The 15,941-nt window shown below is 40.1% G+C and overlaps 1 protein-coding gene across 1 annotated transcript in view; it reads left to right on the forward strand.

Moving 5' to 3' along the window:
• FRAS1 (Fraser extracellular matrix complex subunit 1) overlaps nt 1-15,941 on the forward strand; it is a 403,423-nt gene that overhangs the window by 256,051 nt on the left and 131,431 nt on the right. The window contains 4 exon segments of the mRNA XM_027599032.2: nt 368-505; nt 3,170-3,440; nt 6,008-6,092; nt 8,797-9,123. Of these exon segments, the coding sequence (XP_027454833.1) occupies nt 368-505; nt 3,170-3,440; nt 6,008-6,092; nt 8,797-9,123 (821 nt within the window).

Below are 15,941 nucleotides of genomic sequence, written 5' to 3' on the forward strand. Positions count from 1 at the left end.
TAAATTGTCCCAAAGTGGACAGCTGATAAGTGGTAGAGCAGGAATGGTACCCATAAAGGGCCTGTGCTCTTAATCACTGTACACCACCTCCCTTACAAGTCAATATGCCTAACTCTTCATACAATCCACGTACGTGCAACATTTTCACATCACAGTACATTCAGTGAAAGTGCGCCTCTGTGTTCGCTCTCCTTCTGAGGGTAGAGCAGCTCCCTGTGAAATTCTAGAGGAAACCGTTGGAATCCCTGTTGCTGCAGTTGGGGTCGTGTGTTGCTCGTGCTGTCACTATTTTTCTCTGTTGCTGGTGTCCCTCGCTGGCTGCCTGTGCCTTTGCTGTGCCTCACTTACTGTGGCCTTTCTTTGACAGCCTGCCCTCAGGCATGCTTGCAGTGTAGCCACTGGGACCAGTGTCACCAGTGTGACCATGGGTTCTTTTTGAAGAGTGGCCTTTGTGTTTCCAACTGCATTCCTGGCTTCTCTGCCCGCTCTAATGAAACCTGCGCTGGTAAGTGCTTCTTGTCAGATGCTCTGCTGTATATTAACCTGTAATTTCACCATGAAAAGCCTGAGTTTGTAGATACAGTCAGCTCATGTGATATGAAATGCAGGATTCTCATTCCAGGAATACAAAGGAATAAGGGATTGTTGATAGGACATGGACGTTGGGGAAACTCAACTTCTAAGATCTTTGGGAAAAAGAATCTGTGCTTTAAAAGTAACAACTGTCAGATCAGAAATTTGGCATAAAACTTAGGTTTCAGAACTACAGCTATGTTATTGAAAATTACCTATATACATATAATTTATTTGCATATATATAAACTTATAGAGCTAATTATGCCACGGTTCAATGGTGCATCCTTTGTGGACATACTGGAGATAAATTACAAATAAATAATGAGTAGTGTGAGGAGACTGCCCCATTAGGGTCATATGTTTGAAGCAAATAGATTTCAAGCCACTCTCCTATTAAGAATAAGGTGACATATTAAGGGAATTGATCTAGTCTTGTCCAACACATTAATGGACACTTCACCTTAAACAACAAAAGAGAAGCAAATTTAAATTCAGTCATAATTTTGAACCCCAAAGTTTTATAGCTGAATGAAGCTTGAGAATTGTAGTATAGTTGAGCATTCTTCAGCTTTTGAGTGTCCTTCATCAATGACACGAGGCATATTTTAACACCCCATAGTCAATCACATTTTCCGTCTCTAAATTTCTGACCTCCAAAGATATTAAGACTTCCCATGGGAAAAAGACATCTTTGGCTCATTTTATTGGGATCCTTCTGAAAACCCCAAGTACTTGAGAGTCAACCTACTCCTCTTGGGACGTAATACAAGTCCACTTGTGAAAATGAATTCCACTTTCATTAGAGTAATCTTACAGTGGACGTAGTCCCCTCGAAACCTGGCATTCCCAAACTGTCCTGTCCGACCTACTTGTAGAAGGAAACATTAACAATTCAAGTCTGGGCAGAACACCTTGCAGGAGACAGGATGAATTTCACATCATGATCAGATATTCATTCATCAGATGTTTCCTATGGCAGAGATAGTAGAATTTTAAAACAAAGGGTGTACACTTCACATGAATTCTGAATGTAAGCCACTGATAATCATACTTCATTACAGATTAACTGGTACTGTTCGAGCAAATGGTATCAGACGTTTGCTTTTTTCTTTACCCTTGATGGGTCTGATGGTCAGATGTGATCAAAGTATTAGGTTAGGACTGTGGTTCTCAAACTTGGAAGTCCCATTAGGATTGCCTGAGGAGCTTGTGAAGTCACTGAAGTGCCCACCCCAGAACATCGAAGACAGAATCTCTGATGGTGGAGCTCAAGTATCAGTACTGTTTTAAAAGGTCCCTATATGATTCTTTATTGTCATTATTGAGATATAATTCACATACCATAGAATTCACCCTTTAAAGTATACAATTCAGTGGTTTTTAGTATATTCACAAGGTTATGCAACCATCACACTATCTAATTCCAGGACATTTTATTCTTCCTAAAAAGAAATCCAGTAACCATAAACAGTCTCTCTGTAGTGCTCCCTTGCCCCAGGCCCTGGCAATCATTGATCGACTTTCTGTCTCTGTGGGTTTAACTATTCTAGACATTTCACATCAATGGAATCATACAGTATGTGGCTTTTTATGTCTGGCTTTTTTCATGTGGCAAGAATATTTTCAAGGTTCCTCTACATTGGAACATGTATCAGTACATCATCTCTTTTCTTGGTTGAATAATATTCCATTGCATGGATATACCACATTTTGTTTATTCATTCACCAATTAATGGACATTTGGGTTGTTTCCACTTTGGGGCTCTTAGGTATAACTGCTATGAACATTCATGTACAAGTTTTTATGTGGACATATGTGTTCAGTTCTTGTGATATATGCCTGTAAGTAGAATTACTGGATCATAGGGTAGTCCTATGTTTGTTTGAGGAACTGCCAAATGGCACCATTTTATGTTTCCACCAGCAATGTATAAGATTTCTAATTCCTCCACATCCTTAGGAATACTTTTTATTGTCCTTCATAGTGGGTATGAAGTGGTATCACATTGTGGTTTTGATTTGCATTTCCCCGATGACTAATAATATTGAGCACCTTGTCGTGTATGTAATTATTGGCCTTTTATATATCTTCTTTGGAAAAATGCCTTTTCAAACTCTTTGCCTGTTTTTAAATTGGGTTACTTGTCTTTTACTGAGTTGTAAGAATTTTTTTATATATATTTCAGATACAAGTCCCTTTTCAGATATATAATTTGCAAATATTTTCTCACACTCTATGGGTTGTCTTTTTCACTTTCTTACTGGTGCCCTTTGAAGATCTTTAGTCCAATTTATCAACTTTTTCTTTTGTCACTCATGCTTTTTGTGTCATATCGAAGAAAGCATTGCCTAATTTAAGATCCCAAAGATTTTATCCTCTATTTTCATTTAGAAGTTTATATTTTAACATTCAGAATTTGTGTTATTTTCATATGCATTCAGGGTGAGAATCACTGAATTAGAAGGAGGCTTATGGTGTACAATAGCCTAGAGTCTCATTTCTGAATGAACATTACGTGTCTATTTATTGAAAAAACCCAAAACCTTATTAGTGAATATGCCAAGTCTGATCTTTGGATCCTCTGTTTTCCAGGCAAAATATACACTCCTAGTCTTCATGTGAATGGTTCTCTCACCCTTGCAATTGGTTCAATGAAGCCACTGGATTTTCCCCTTCTGAATGTCCAAGACCAAGATGGCAGGGTGGAAGACCTCCAGTTCCATGTTGTGAGCACTCCCACCAATGGTCAGCTGGTGCTGTTGAGGAATGGAAAAGAGGTTCAGCTCGACAAGGCTGGCCATTTTAGCTGGAAGGATGTGAATGAGAAAAAAGTGCGTTTTGTGCACAGCAAAGAAAAGCCCAGGTGACTCAGTGTTCCTTTGTTTTCCTCCTGCCTCCTTTCCGTCAGTGCTTTGCACCCCGCCCCCGCTTCTCAATAGCTACCCCTTCTCCTGTGGGGAAGATCGATACTCCAAACACGCCAACGCTTCCAGCTGCCTGTCATTATTTCCCTGTAATTGCTCCGAGAGTATGCTTCTGTTAGAGGCATTTTCATTTCATCACATAATTGTGGGTAATTCTCTGATGTGACAGGAAAGTTCCTAGGACAATTACCCAGTATTTTTGGCCCAACAGAAACAAAACTGGTTATCTATGCAGATTGCTACAGCTGCTTCTTCAACATTAGGGTGATATACTGGGAGTGAGCAGTGGCTAAAAGATGGAGCACATGCTTTTCAAAGTGTTATATGGTTCCTAGAATTCCAGAGCGGAAGGGAAGCTAAGAGTCACAACTTTTTATTATCCACTTTATGGGATTAATTGTGGTTGATTTTTAAGCCGGATCCAGTTTTCCTCTGATGCCTAGCACACTTCTGGCTGTCTTTCTCACCCCAGCTGACATATGCTTCAGGAATGCAATTGAATGTTAACACTAACCCAGGCAAATAGAGTCATATAATTAGCAGAGTTAATCTCCTAAACAAGAATCAGAGAATACACCCCAAAGATTAGCCTCGTGGATTATCCTTCATCCAGCTCTGCTTCGTTAGTGCAGATAATTCAGAGTAGACTACGTATGTTAGCAGTGGATTCAAATATTCACGGTAAATATTTTCTACTGTCACCACTGGAGATTTTTGTTGTTGTTGTTTTAAGGTTTGGGCTAGGAGGCAGGTGGGGAGAAAAGTGATGGCACTTTCTCTATTGCAGTTCAGAGCCAGAACCTCAAAAGACCATCTTATAGGAATAAGAACAACTGATATTTACTGAGTGCTGACTATGACCCGGGCATTGTAGTAAACACTTCATGTGAACGCTGTATATTTATGTTCCCAGTCTACAGACAGGGAAACTGAGGCCTTGAGAGTATAAGCAAAGCCAAGTCTCCAATCCCTGGCTCTCTGACTCCACAGCCCATGCCTTTAGCCACTATGATTTCTGCCTCCTGAATAATACTAGGAATAATGGGTGTGCTTCCATCCTCAAGGGGCAAAAGATCCTTGCACAGAGACATATTGCTACAGATGGAACTTAAAACCCTGGCGTCTGATGCCATAGAGTCACTCTTCGGATTTATGCTCCAAAGTCCTGCATTCATTTTGCTCCAAGTGTAGTTCTCGATTGTTTGCATTACACACACACACACACACACACACACACACAGCTCCGTACCTGTAGTCCTTTGCCTTGGAATCTTGTGAAAAGTGGGTAAAGTTCATAAAGCCCCAAGACAACCAAAGTTACTCCTCTTGTCTGTTTCACCTCTTCAATCTCTCATCACCTGTTTTCTTCCAGAGTCAGCTCTGTACCCCCAAACAGGACAAAGAGTGGTGACGATTTTGCAGGGAATTCTTTCAGCACTCCTTTTACTTTGGGGTACCCATTTTAGCATCAGATCTTCTTTATCTAAAAATTCAAACAAAAGAAAGAACAGGAAAACAAGATTGGTAGTGATGTGTGAAAAAAGAACATTCTATAAGTTGCCAAATGATACAAAAACAAAAGGGGCAGCTTGCCATATGGGTTTGTGGTTTTGTTTTTCCTCATGAAAATTTGACTGTGATTCTTTAGCACTGGATTCCTTTGGGGTCAGAATGCTTCTGGGGAGTACAAGACAACCTGCAAATACGGCCCATGGTGGCAGGCGGCGTGCTGAGCAGTTATCAGAACCTCAGTGCCACCCAAACATCATTTTCCCCCCGTAGGTTAGGAGTAACCACTCCTTATTTCTTCCTCTTGCTCCCCTCAATTGCTTTCTCTGGACGTCTGCGGATGGGAGTGAAGAGGGACAGGACCTAAATGGCACAGAAAATCAAGGGGAGGATGAAATGGGAGGGGAGACAAGATCTATTTTTTTTTAAATCAGGTTTATGGAGGTCTAATTTGGGTTCAATAAAATCCCCCGTCTTGAAGTGTACTGGTCTGTGAGTGCTAACAAATGTGGACATTCTGGCAGTTTGAAACCACAACTGCAAGCAAGGTTTGAAACCGTTTCATCAACCCCCCAAGCTCTCCTTTTTACTGGGACTCCCTTCCCTCCAGTTTCTGGCAACCCCTGATCTGTTTTTTCACTCTTACTCTGATAGGTTCCTTTCCATTCTCCAATTTAACCATTAGCCTTCACTATGTTCCTAACCTGTCTTGGCCAAAAACTGGTTTTTCAACCATTTATATAGACCTTTTAGAAAAATCACAACCAAAAAGTTTATGTAATTTTTACATTATTTTGAGATCGGAGAATACACCATAGTTTTACCTGTATGTCACTGTGTTCATCTGGTTATTTTCATTTATAGTATGAATATTATATCACTGTAGTGTTTTGATCCAATTTCTTCCATGCACATAAGCTGAAGATATTTTTAATCCTTGTTTTTCTAGAGACTAATGACTGCATTTTCTCATTCCTTTCTTGGGGACTTCTTTTAGGAAAGGTTACTTTTCCCTGAAAGTTAGTGACCAGCAGTTCTTCTCTGAGCCACAGCTGATCAACATACAAGCATTTTCAACACAGGTAATAACAGTGCTACACGATTAATAATTTCACACGCGTGAATCAAGGTTTCTACTAGTTATAGCAAAAATGACCTAAATTAAGCTAGTCTCAGATTCTCCATGAAATACCACTGGAATAATTTTTAGAACTTGTGGGTAAGAACAACAGCAACAACAACTAATTGCTAATACATCTATAGTTTTCTTCTTTGTATTTTTCATTTAATCCTCAGGACAGCCCAATGAGCTGTTGTTTTCCCCAGCTTACAGATGAGGAAACTGAAGTCACAGGGAAGTTAAGTAACTTGTCTGTGGTGAGATAGCTAATAAATGAAGAGCCGAGATTTGTGCCCAGGAAGTCTGGCTACAGAGTCTGTGCTCTTGCCCACTAATTTATGGTGCCTTACTTTACTATACTGAATCTGATACCAGCCCTTCAGAATAATTTGAAACTGTTCCAATTGTTAAGACTTCCCTAATCTTAGGTAAAGGAGTTTGTTTTGCCTAAATATTTCTCTCTCAGGGATATGAAATTATATTCAACTACTTTTGCCTATCTGTCACATAGCTGGGCTACCTTTTCATCGGTTTGCCGTAGGTAGAGCATCTCATTAAGGATCTACTTAAATAAGGTGCCATTGTGGTCATCAGACAAACAGAAGTCTGAGGAAATCATGGTAGATGCTATAAAACTCGGTGTGATGGCTCTTCTGTTCCCATCACTCATCTCTGTCAAGATGTGCTTATGTGTCCAGAATACATATAGTGGTAGATGGTCTGAGTAACCGAGCTTGAGGGATTGAACAGCAGAAATGTGCAAAGAGAGTAAGAAGATAGAGTCTTAAGTTGTGAACAACAAGAGAGTGGGATATCAGCCTGGGGAACCAAGACTACCTAAATACCCAGACCTCAGTAGTTAGTCATGATTCAAGGAAGGACATGAGATTATTGTTTTAAAACTAATTTTTTTTTTTTTTAAATTTTGGTCCAAACATGAAAAGACCATGGACTGTGGATAATACAGACATAACCCCGAAGTGGCTCCCAAATGGTGTTCACAGGCCAGCTCTGCTCTTCTTGATGGCATTCTTACTTCAGGGGTGATGGAAGTTGAGGGATGATTAGAAATTGACCTGAGGTTCATTTGACCTCACTGTTGGGCTAAGAGTATGAATTTTGTTTTAAATAAAACCGAAACATGTAAAAAACAAAAACAACGAAAAACTAAAGCATGTGATCTCTGTAAGTATGGGCCAGAGGGCCACATCAGGTCTGAGGACTGTCTCACTTAGAAGTTTGGTTTTGTTCTTTTTGTTTGTATTGGTATAGTTTCTCTAATTAGGTGAATTAGAGACAGGGTAGGTACTGGCAAGTGCCTTTCTCATCTGAGACAGTGAGTTCCTATGGTTCCCTGAGTTTTGTTTGCTTGTCTTCCCCAGATCAAGTGAGTAGATAGTGGCAGCATTTTTAAATTTTATTTATTATATGAGAAACTTGTTTCATTTTGACTTTTTTTAAAATGGAGTTTTAGAAATTACTTTGAACTTATTTTTGTTCCTTTACCTTCCTGTGATACTTCAATATGATCTTGAACTTCCCTGAGATTTTCTCATGCGAGTTAATTTGGTCTTTTCCATTTATGGATGTTGACATCACCTTTTGACCGCTCCTTTTTCAGAATCCAAGGGGCCCTTCATCCCCACGTATCCAGAATCACAGCTTCTGTATTCTCGCTTGGGAATTCTGAGGCGTAGCTGTCATCTAGCTGCCTACTATGTGACTATTACAATGGCACGTTAGTTAGACATGACTCCAACGGATACTGAAATTTTTACGAGGCCAGGAAGGGTAGTTTTAAAAGAAAGTTTTAAAAGAGAGCCATTTGGATTAAAGAAGGCAATGTGCCAAAAAGAGTCCTAGATGGTTCAACTTCAAACAATATAAAAAACTAAGATAATGTTTTCTTTGGCTTCTGGCCTCAATTTTTTTTGGGGGGGGTAATTTTTTCTTTTGTGGTTCATTAACTTTTATCTTTATGAAAGAATATTTTGTTTGCTCAAGTTGGTGAGGGGAAACGTGATAATCCTGCGGAAATCATCTGAAAATTTACCACGTGAATTAGCCAGGTGGTTCTTACTCAGACCGCGATCTTATCAGGCTTTAAAACCTGAGTTGGCCCTTCAAGCTATGGATGAGACAGCTTAAAGAAAATTATTGCCTGGGACCAGATATTGCATGATTTCAGAATCAGAAGTATCTTACCCCAAGTGCAGTGTAGCTGGAGTGAAGTGCTCAATTCCCAACACAAGTGCAAAACTTCCATGCCTCTTAATGTTCTCTCTTGGAAGCAGACAATTGGTTGGGATCCCTGCCTCTGGGTTGATTTCAGTTACAATGCAGGGGATATAGTGTAAATCCAGATAGCAGAGACTGCCGAGATTCAGAAATAAGTAGCTCATCTCAGTTGCCTCCAATGGCCTTGACATGGCTTGAGAAGCCTCCAGAACCAGAAGTGTGAAGTAATCTCACTTGCTCTGATTACTACGACTGTCCACACCTCCGACAAATACCTTGACTCTGCCACAGTTTGGCACTTTGCTGGAGCATCAAGAGTTCCTTCAAAAGCATAGAATTATCACTTAGGTTGTACACAACTGTATCTAGTCCACTGGTGGTCCTCTCTTTTCCTGCTAAATGACTTCTCCTTCCCCTCAACCCCTCAGGCCCCCTATGTGCTGAGAAATGAGGCCCTCCGTATTAGCAGAGGAGAGAGAGGAACCATCACTACCCAGCTGCTCGACATCCGAGATGACGACAACCCACAGGATGTGGTGGTCCAAGTGCTTGGTCCTCCACTTCATGGCCAATTGCTCCAAACACTTCAGTCCCCGGCAACCCCAATCTATCAATTCCGGCTGGATGAACTCTCTAGGGGCCTTCTCCACTATGCTCATGATGGCTCAGGTAGCATATCTGATGTTGCAGTCTTACAGGCCAACGATGGACATTCCTTTCGAAATATACTGTTCCACGTGAAGATGGTGCCCGAGGTAGGTGTCATTCCTAGAGCTGCAATTTCCTTGCAGCTAGATATGAAGTTTTGTTTATGATACTATTTTGCAGTATTCATAAAGTTAAGATATGGATAGGTATCTATTCAAACATTTATTAAGCATCTATTATGGAGATACTTAGGATGTTCAAAGATTCATAGAACACAGTGCCTTGTTGTCCACTGATGCTTTTGTCGCCTGCCTGAGCATGATCACAAGAATCAAGTGCACCCCTGTTTTTGTCTGCCCTTCTGCAACAGCTCGTGCAATGTGAAGCTCATAGTCGGGTTATCATAATGAATCAAAAAGGATGAGGTCAGCCATTCTGTTAGTCCACCTGAAGGAGGATGAGGAAACTCTCTCTTTTAGTAATCACAGGAACACTCATCAGCCTGAGTCGTTCCGGTGCCACCTCCATATGTTTTTGTCATGTCCACGAGTACCTTTTCTATTGTTTACTTAATATTTTTCTTTGTATCACCTTTTTTATTGTGGTCTCATCCTAATAAATGATGCATATGAAATCATGGGCTTAATGTAGAATTATACTTCTAAAATATTAAAATTAATACTAATACATAACCATTTTTTATTTTTTTTTATTTTTTTTAAAGATTTTATTTATTTATTTCAGAGAGAGAGAGAATGAGAGACAGAAAGCACGAGGGGGAAGGGGGTCAGAGGGAGAAGCAGACTCCCTGCCGAGCAGGGAGCCCGATGTGGGACTCGATCCTGGGACTCCAGGATCATGACCTGAGCCGAAGGCAGTCGCTTAACCAACTGAGCCACCCAGGCGCCCACATAACCATTTTTTAAAATATTCATCCACGTTGTACATAGAATGTTCTTGGATACTATTAATGGGATGACTATCACGCTTTGGGAAGTACTGGGCTAACCCATGCTAGATCCAAGAGACCTAATGAAAAACATTTTCAGAACCATTTATTACTTGATGATATTTCACTAGAAGCTCTTTTCTCTGTTATAGCAAGAATGACTCTTTCCCACGGTGATAGATTGGGAGACTTACCATTTTTATTGAACTTTTCATTCCAAATATCAGTAGCCACTGAAGTGTCATTAATGATTAGCTAGAGAGATTGATTTGCTGAGGACAGTTTAGAAATGACTTGTCACTTTCTCACTGAAGATCACTCAGAATTTGTGACGGGATCCTTGTGAAGGTGAACAGCTTTAATGTAACATAGTCTGTTGGCTAGTTTCTTGGGCTGTTGTCTCATGATTTGCAGCTGATGAAAACAGTGATGGTGGCATGAGATAGATGGGAGTTAAGTGAAGGCTGATTATGAGATAGAGTTGGCAGATAGCCACTTTGTAGCTAATCCTAATTATCACCCTCTTGCAATCACCCTGGGAGATGAGGTTTAGTTGTGAAGAGATGAAGTCTAGACAGACACAGAAAGTTTCTTTTCTTCCTGCTTGGTTTCTTTCCAAAGACTGTTACAGGATTTCAGCACAGCGCTAGCAGCCGCCTTTCCTATAGTGGTTTCAATCTCCACATTTGGAGCTCGGTTCAGTGGATGGCACTCTCATTTTGTATGCTATGGTCTAAGGTTGAAGAGTATTTCTAGGATTTTCACTGCTTTGACTACCAAAACAAAACAAGGAAAAATGAAAGTTTAATTTACAAATAAGACATAAGCACAGAACTTGAGACTCCTTGTAGTGCTTATAACTTGGGATTCATGTTGGTATTTACAGTGTCTGTCCCTCCTGCTTCCTCCTGCCATCACTCCATCTCCTATATTGTTGTGCTTACATGTCCGTCAGGTGAACTAACGGCTTCTAAGCCAATGAATGGGATAACGAAACCAGCATCCACCAGGATGTACTAATAAATCTGAACACTGTAATACTGATATTTTACAAATGCATACTGTGTTTCCTTTCAGGAGTTCAAAGTACAGGTTCTTTACGTCTATTCTGATCTTTACAGTATCTTAATGAAGAAGGGTAGAAGAGAGGCCTTATGACCTTATTTCTTCTAAAGGAAGTCCTATGGGTGGGAGGTGTTTTTGTTTTGTTTTTTTTTATCTTTTTGGGCACTAATGCTTGATGTAAATTATTTCATTTGATGTTCATGATCATGCTAGGATGTTTGTACAATTATTACCTCTAATTTTCCAACAAGGAAACTGAAGAAGTTTAAAAACATTTTAAGAAGTTTAAAAGTGTTTGTTTGTTATAAAGGTATTTTGTGCTGAAGCTGTGATTTCGACTCAAGTGTGTTCTGGCTCATCACACTTAACCCACATGGCTTTTTTCAATCTAGCCCATATTTTTCAATGTATTGGTCATATATATTCTGATCCCCCTAATGGACAGAATCGAGACAGCGATTCAGTCATTTTCTCAGTGTCCTATCCAAGCAGTCTGGGCCCTAAGCCTCCTGGAATCTTCCCTCTGGACTGACCACATCTTGTTACAGGTGAAGCTGTTTATAATCATAAGTCTGCTGGAGCCCAAGAAGAAAATAATTGCCTCAGCTGTTAATGGCTTCCAGGACGTGTATAGTCAGACATGACTGATTTCATCCTGATAGCCGCTTCTGAAGATGGGCATCCAAGTCCCTGCCCTGAGGCTGCCTGTGTATTAAATTTGGAGTCAGGCCAATCACTGGCTGATGTCTACCTGGGGGTTTAAATGGCGTGGCAAAGGGGATCAGGTCTGATTCCTGGGGAATGGATGTACAAGTTAATCCCAATGTTGTTCAGTAGAAAACTGAACCCGCTGACACAGATGGAAGGAGAGGGAGAGGGAGAAAAAGAAAACCTTGTGTGAGCAGCAGCTATTTTAGTCTTCCTTCTCTTAAGCAAGGCACCTCGTAGGAGCTTAGCACATTTTTGTTGGATGGGTAGATACTTGGAGGGATGCAACAGCTTGAGTGAGGCTGATTCCCATGTTCCTACCTTTGAATCCATCTCTTACGTCAGATGAGAAGCCTTCAGGCTGCCTCTGCTGATGTTGGGGTGGCCTATCTGGGACGAAGGGCAGGGGCTGTCAGTTCCACTCTCATTTTTCAAGTTCTGCATCACTTCCTCCAAACTTTCGTCCTTGGCCTGGCACTGAGGAAATTTGTTGCCCTCCAGGCTTACGCTGAGTCGCTGAAGAGAAAATAGATTTAGGACTGATGTTGAAACATGCTCTGTTGGGGGGAGGAGGCAAAAGAAATCAAAAAGATTAAAAGGTAATAAAGAATGCTCTGCTGAACAGGCTTTCATTAATTGGGCAGATTACCAAACCTGAGCCTGCTAGAGATATGATTTTAAAGCAATTCGGCGTCTTATAATAAGGGCTAAAATGTGGGCAGAGAAAAGTCATGCTTATTGGTGGGTTTCTTTCCACTGCCGGGCTTTCAAGAAGTTACCTTCTTTTTCTTAATTTTTTTTTTTATTATGTTACTCACCATACAGTACATCATTAGTTTTTGGGTGTTCCATGATTCATTGTTTGGGTATAACACCCAGTGCTCCACGCAGAACGTGCCCTCCTTAATACCCATCAGCGGGCTAACCCATCCCCCACCCCCCTCCCCTCTTTTTCATTAATTAAGGCATCTCTGGAAATCATGCCTCTTTTTCCACTTTGGCAATAAATCTGATGATCTTTGTGACCTCATTTGTTGTTGTTTGAGTAGTTACTTTCTGTCACTGGGTGATGCTTTGATGTGAAAAGCCCCCAAGTATCATGCTATGAACTGGATGGAAAATTTTGTTGCTAAGAGTCCTCTCTGGCTGTTGGAACTTGGTAAGGCCCATGTGCAGCTAAAGGCCCTATTTTCCTTTCCCTCAATTTTATTAAAACTTGTCCTCCCAGTGGTTGTCTGGCAAGGATACCATTTGATAATAAAGGTGCTTGTGACAATTAGAAGTATGGCACAAAAATGTTAATTTTTTGAATAAGAGTCTGTCTATCTCGTAAATAAATAAATCCTTGCCACACGTCAGGGTTTCACTTTTTTTTTTTTTAAAGAAGACTTTTATCTATTTATTTGAGGGAGAGAGAGCACAAGCAGGGTGAGGGTCAGAGGGAGAAGCAGACTCCCCGCTGAGCAGGGAGCCAGACGTGGGACTCGATCCCGGGACTCTGGGATCATGACCTAAGCTAAAGGCAGACACCTAACCACCGAGCCACTCAGGCACCCCAGGATTTCACCTTTTTATGGACTTACTTAGCTTATTCAATTTGGCATCTTATAATATTGCTCGGTGTATATGTTCAAAAAATGTTTGTTGATTACAAAATTTTGTTTGTTTATAAAGTAGTGGAAATCTACATGGAGAGAAGGTTCTGTGTTCTTGACCTGAAGGAACAGAGCTTCGGAGGAGCATACACACACTGTCCAAACACACAAAACAGTCCAATTATCTTTCCATCCTTTATCCTGGTAAATAGCATCTAAGTTTCACCTTCTATGTCCACCCTACATGATCCTTCCTTAGAATCCACAGTGTCCTTTAAGGTTGCATTTTAAAAGCTATGGTATAAAAGAGCCTTTGCAAATTAAGACTTTTTTTTTACAGAATAAATAAAATATTAGGATTGCTATTACATCCAATTATAGTCATTTTCTATTTGATTAAGTTTTAAAATTTTTTAGCTTTAGTAGTTTGGCCCAGGGTTGGGGTACACTGTCATTTGAGATGATCATTTATGCCCCAACATTTATTTTAAGGGAGGGAGTTTTCATTTTATTTGTGAGATTTTTCCTTCTAATGATAGAAGCTACTTCTGGTTTACAGCATTAATATTTTTATTTGTAACACAGTATATAATGGCTAAACTTGATTGCCAACATTTCTGTATGCCCATTGTTCTATGAGATGAATTGGAAGAACTATTTAATTTAAAGCACTCTTGATTATGCCCCCATAATCCCTTTTTGGGATTTCATTGCTTTCTAATGTGGTATCCTGAAGGATATATAAAACATTACTAGGTAGGAGATTATTCAACTCATGTTATGGCTAATTTCTTGAGCTTACAGGGATATATGCACCATTGTGCAGAAGAAAAAAAACTACAAGGAGATAAAGAAATTGCAAAATGTCAGAATCATTGGGGAAATGAGGTTAAAATTTGTTTGGCTTTTCTGGACACTTTAACTATAGAAAAGATGGTGTATATATAGCCTTCTATTCATCTCTTCTTGAACCTTCCCTGGACTCTCTCCCAGAAGAAAGCAACTGATACAACCATCTTCATCATAATGAGTGGGAAGAATTATACTTCTTTCCCTTAGACTGTTGTCTGTTTCTTCTTAAGTATTATAAACAAATAATTCAGAAACAGAGGCATGTATAGTATCTGTTTATAAATATAAGTATTCTAAAAGACCTGTCTGTGGGATTTCAGGAGGACCACTCTAGACCCAACACTATTTCTGTCCTGAGCCGTGCTTCTCCTACTTCAGCATGCCTCCGCATCCCCTGGGGATCCTGTTTAAATACAAGAGGAAATGCATCAAACTACAAAGCTGCACAGCAAAGTAAACAGTCAACAAAATGAAAAGGCAGCCTATTGAATGGGAGAAAATGTTTGAAATCATATATCTGATAAAGGATTAATATCTAAAATATATAAGGAACTCAAACAACTCAGTAGCAAAGTCATCATCATCATCATCTAGTTAAGACTTGGCCTAAGGATCGGCACAGACCTTTGTCAGAAGAAGACATACAATGGCCAATAGGTACATGAAAAGGTGCTCAACATCATTCATCATCAGGGAAATGCAAATCAGAATGACAATGAGATATTACCTCATACCTGTTAGAATGGCTATTATCAAAAAGACAAAGGATAACAAGTGTTGGTGAGGGTACTAGGAAAAGGGAACCTGTATACACTCTTGGTGGGAATGTGCATTGGTGCAGCCATTATGGAAAACAGTATGGAGGTTCCTCAGAAGATTAAAAACAGAACTATCCTATGATCCAGCAATCTCACTTCTGGGTAGATACCTAAAGGAAATGAAATCTGTGTCTCAAAGAGATATATGTACTCACATGTGTATTGCAGTGTTATTCACAATAGCCAAGGTATGGAAACATCCTAGCTGTCTCTTGATGGATAAATGGATAAAGAAAGGGGCACCTGGGTGGCTCAGTCGGTTGAGTGGCCAACTCTTGATTTCAGCTCGGGTCATAATCTCTGAGTCCTGGGATCAAGACCCACATCGGGCTCCATGCTCAGCGGGGAGTCTGCTCCAGGATTCTCTCTCTCCCTCTCCCTCTGCCCCCTCCCCACTCGCTTGCTCTCTCTCTCTCAAATTTTAAAAAAATGGATAAAGAAAATCTGTTCTACATATATAACAGAATATTATTCAGCCTTAAAAAAGGAAATCCTGCCATTTGTGACAGCATGGGTGAGCTTGAAGAACATTATGCTAAGTAAAATAAGCCAGACACAAAAAGACACATTCTGCATGATCTCATTTATATTTGGAATCTAAACCAGTCCAGCTTGTAAAAGCAGAACAGGATGGTGGTTGCCAGGGGCTGAGATAGGAGAAATGGGGAGATGTTAGTCAAAGGTAGCCAAAGGGTACAGTGGTTCAGTTACCAGGGATGAATAAGTTCTGGAGATACAACATATAGCATGGTGGCTATACTTAATACTGTATCGTATACCTGAAATTTGCTGAGTGGTTTGACCTTAAGTGTTTTTACCACATGCACACACAAAAGTGTAGTTGTGTGAGGTGATAGATTTCTTAATTAGCTTGAATTTCACAACATATACGTATATCAAAACATCACGTTGTGCACCTTAACTATGTACAACTTTTA

The sequence above is a fragment of the Zalophus californianus genome, chromosome 2 (genome assembly GCF_009762305.2).
Source record: "Zalophus californianus isolate mZalCal1 chromosome 2, mZalCal1.pri.v2, whole genome shotgun sequence".
Taxonomy (NCBI): Eukaryota; Metazoa; Chordata; class Mammalia; order Carnivora; family Otariidae; genus Zalophus; species Zalophus californianus.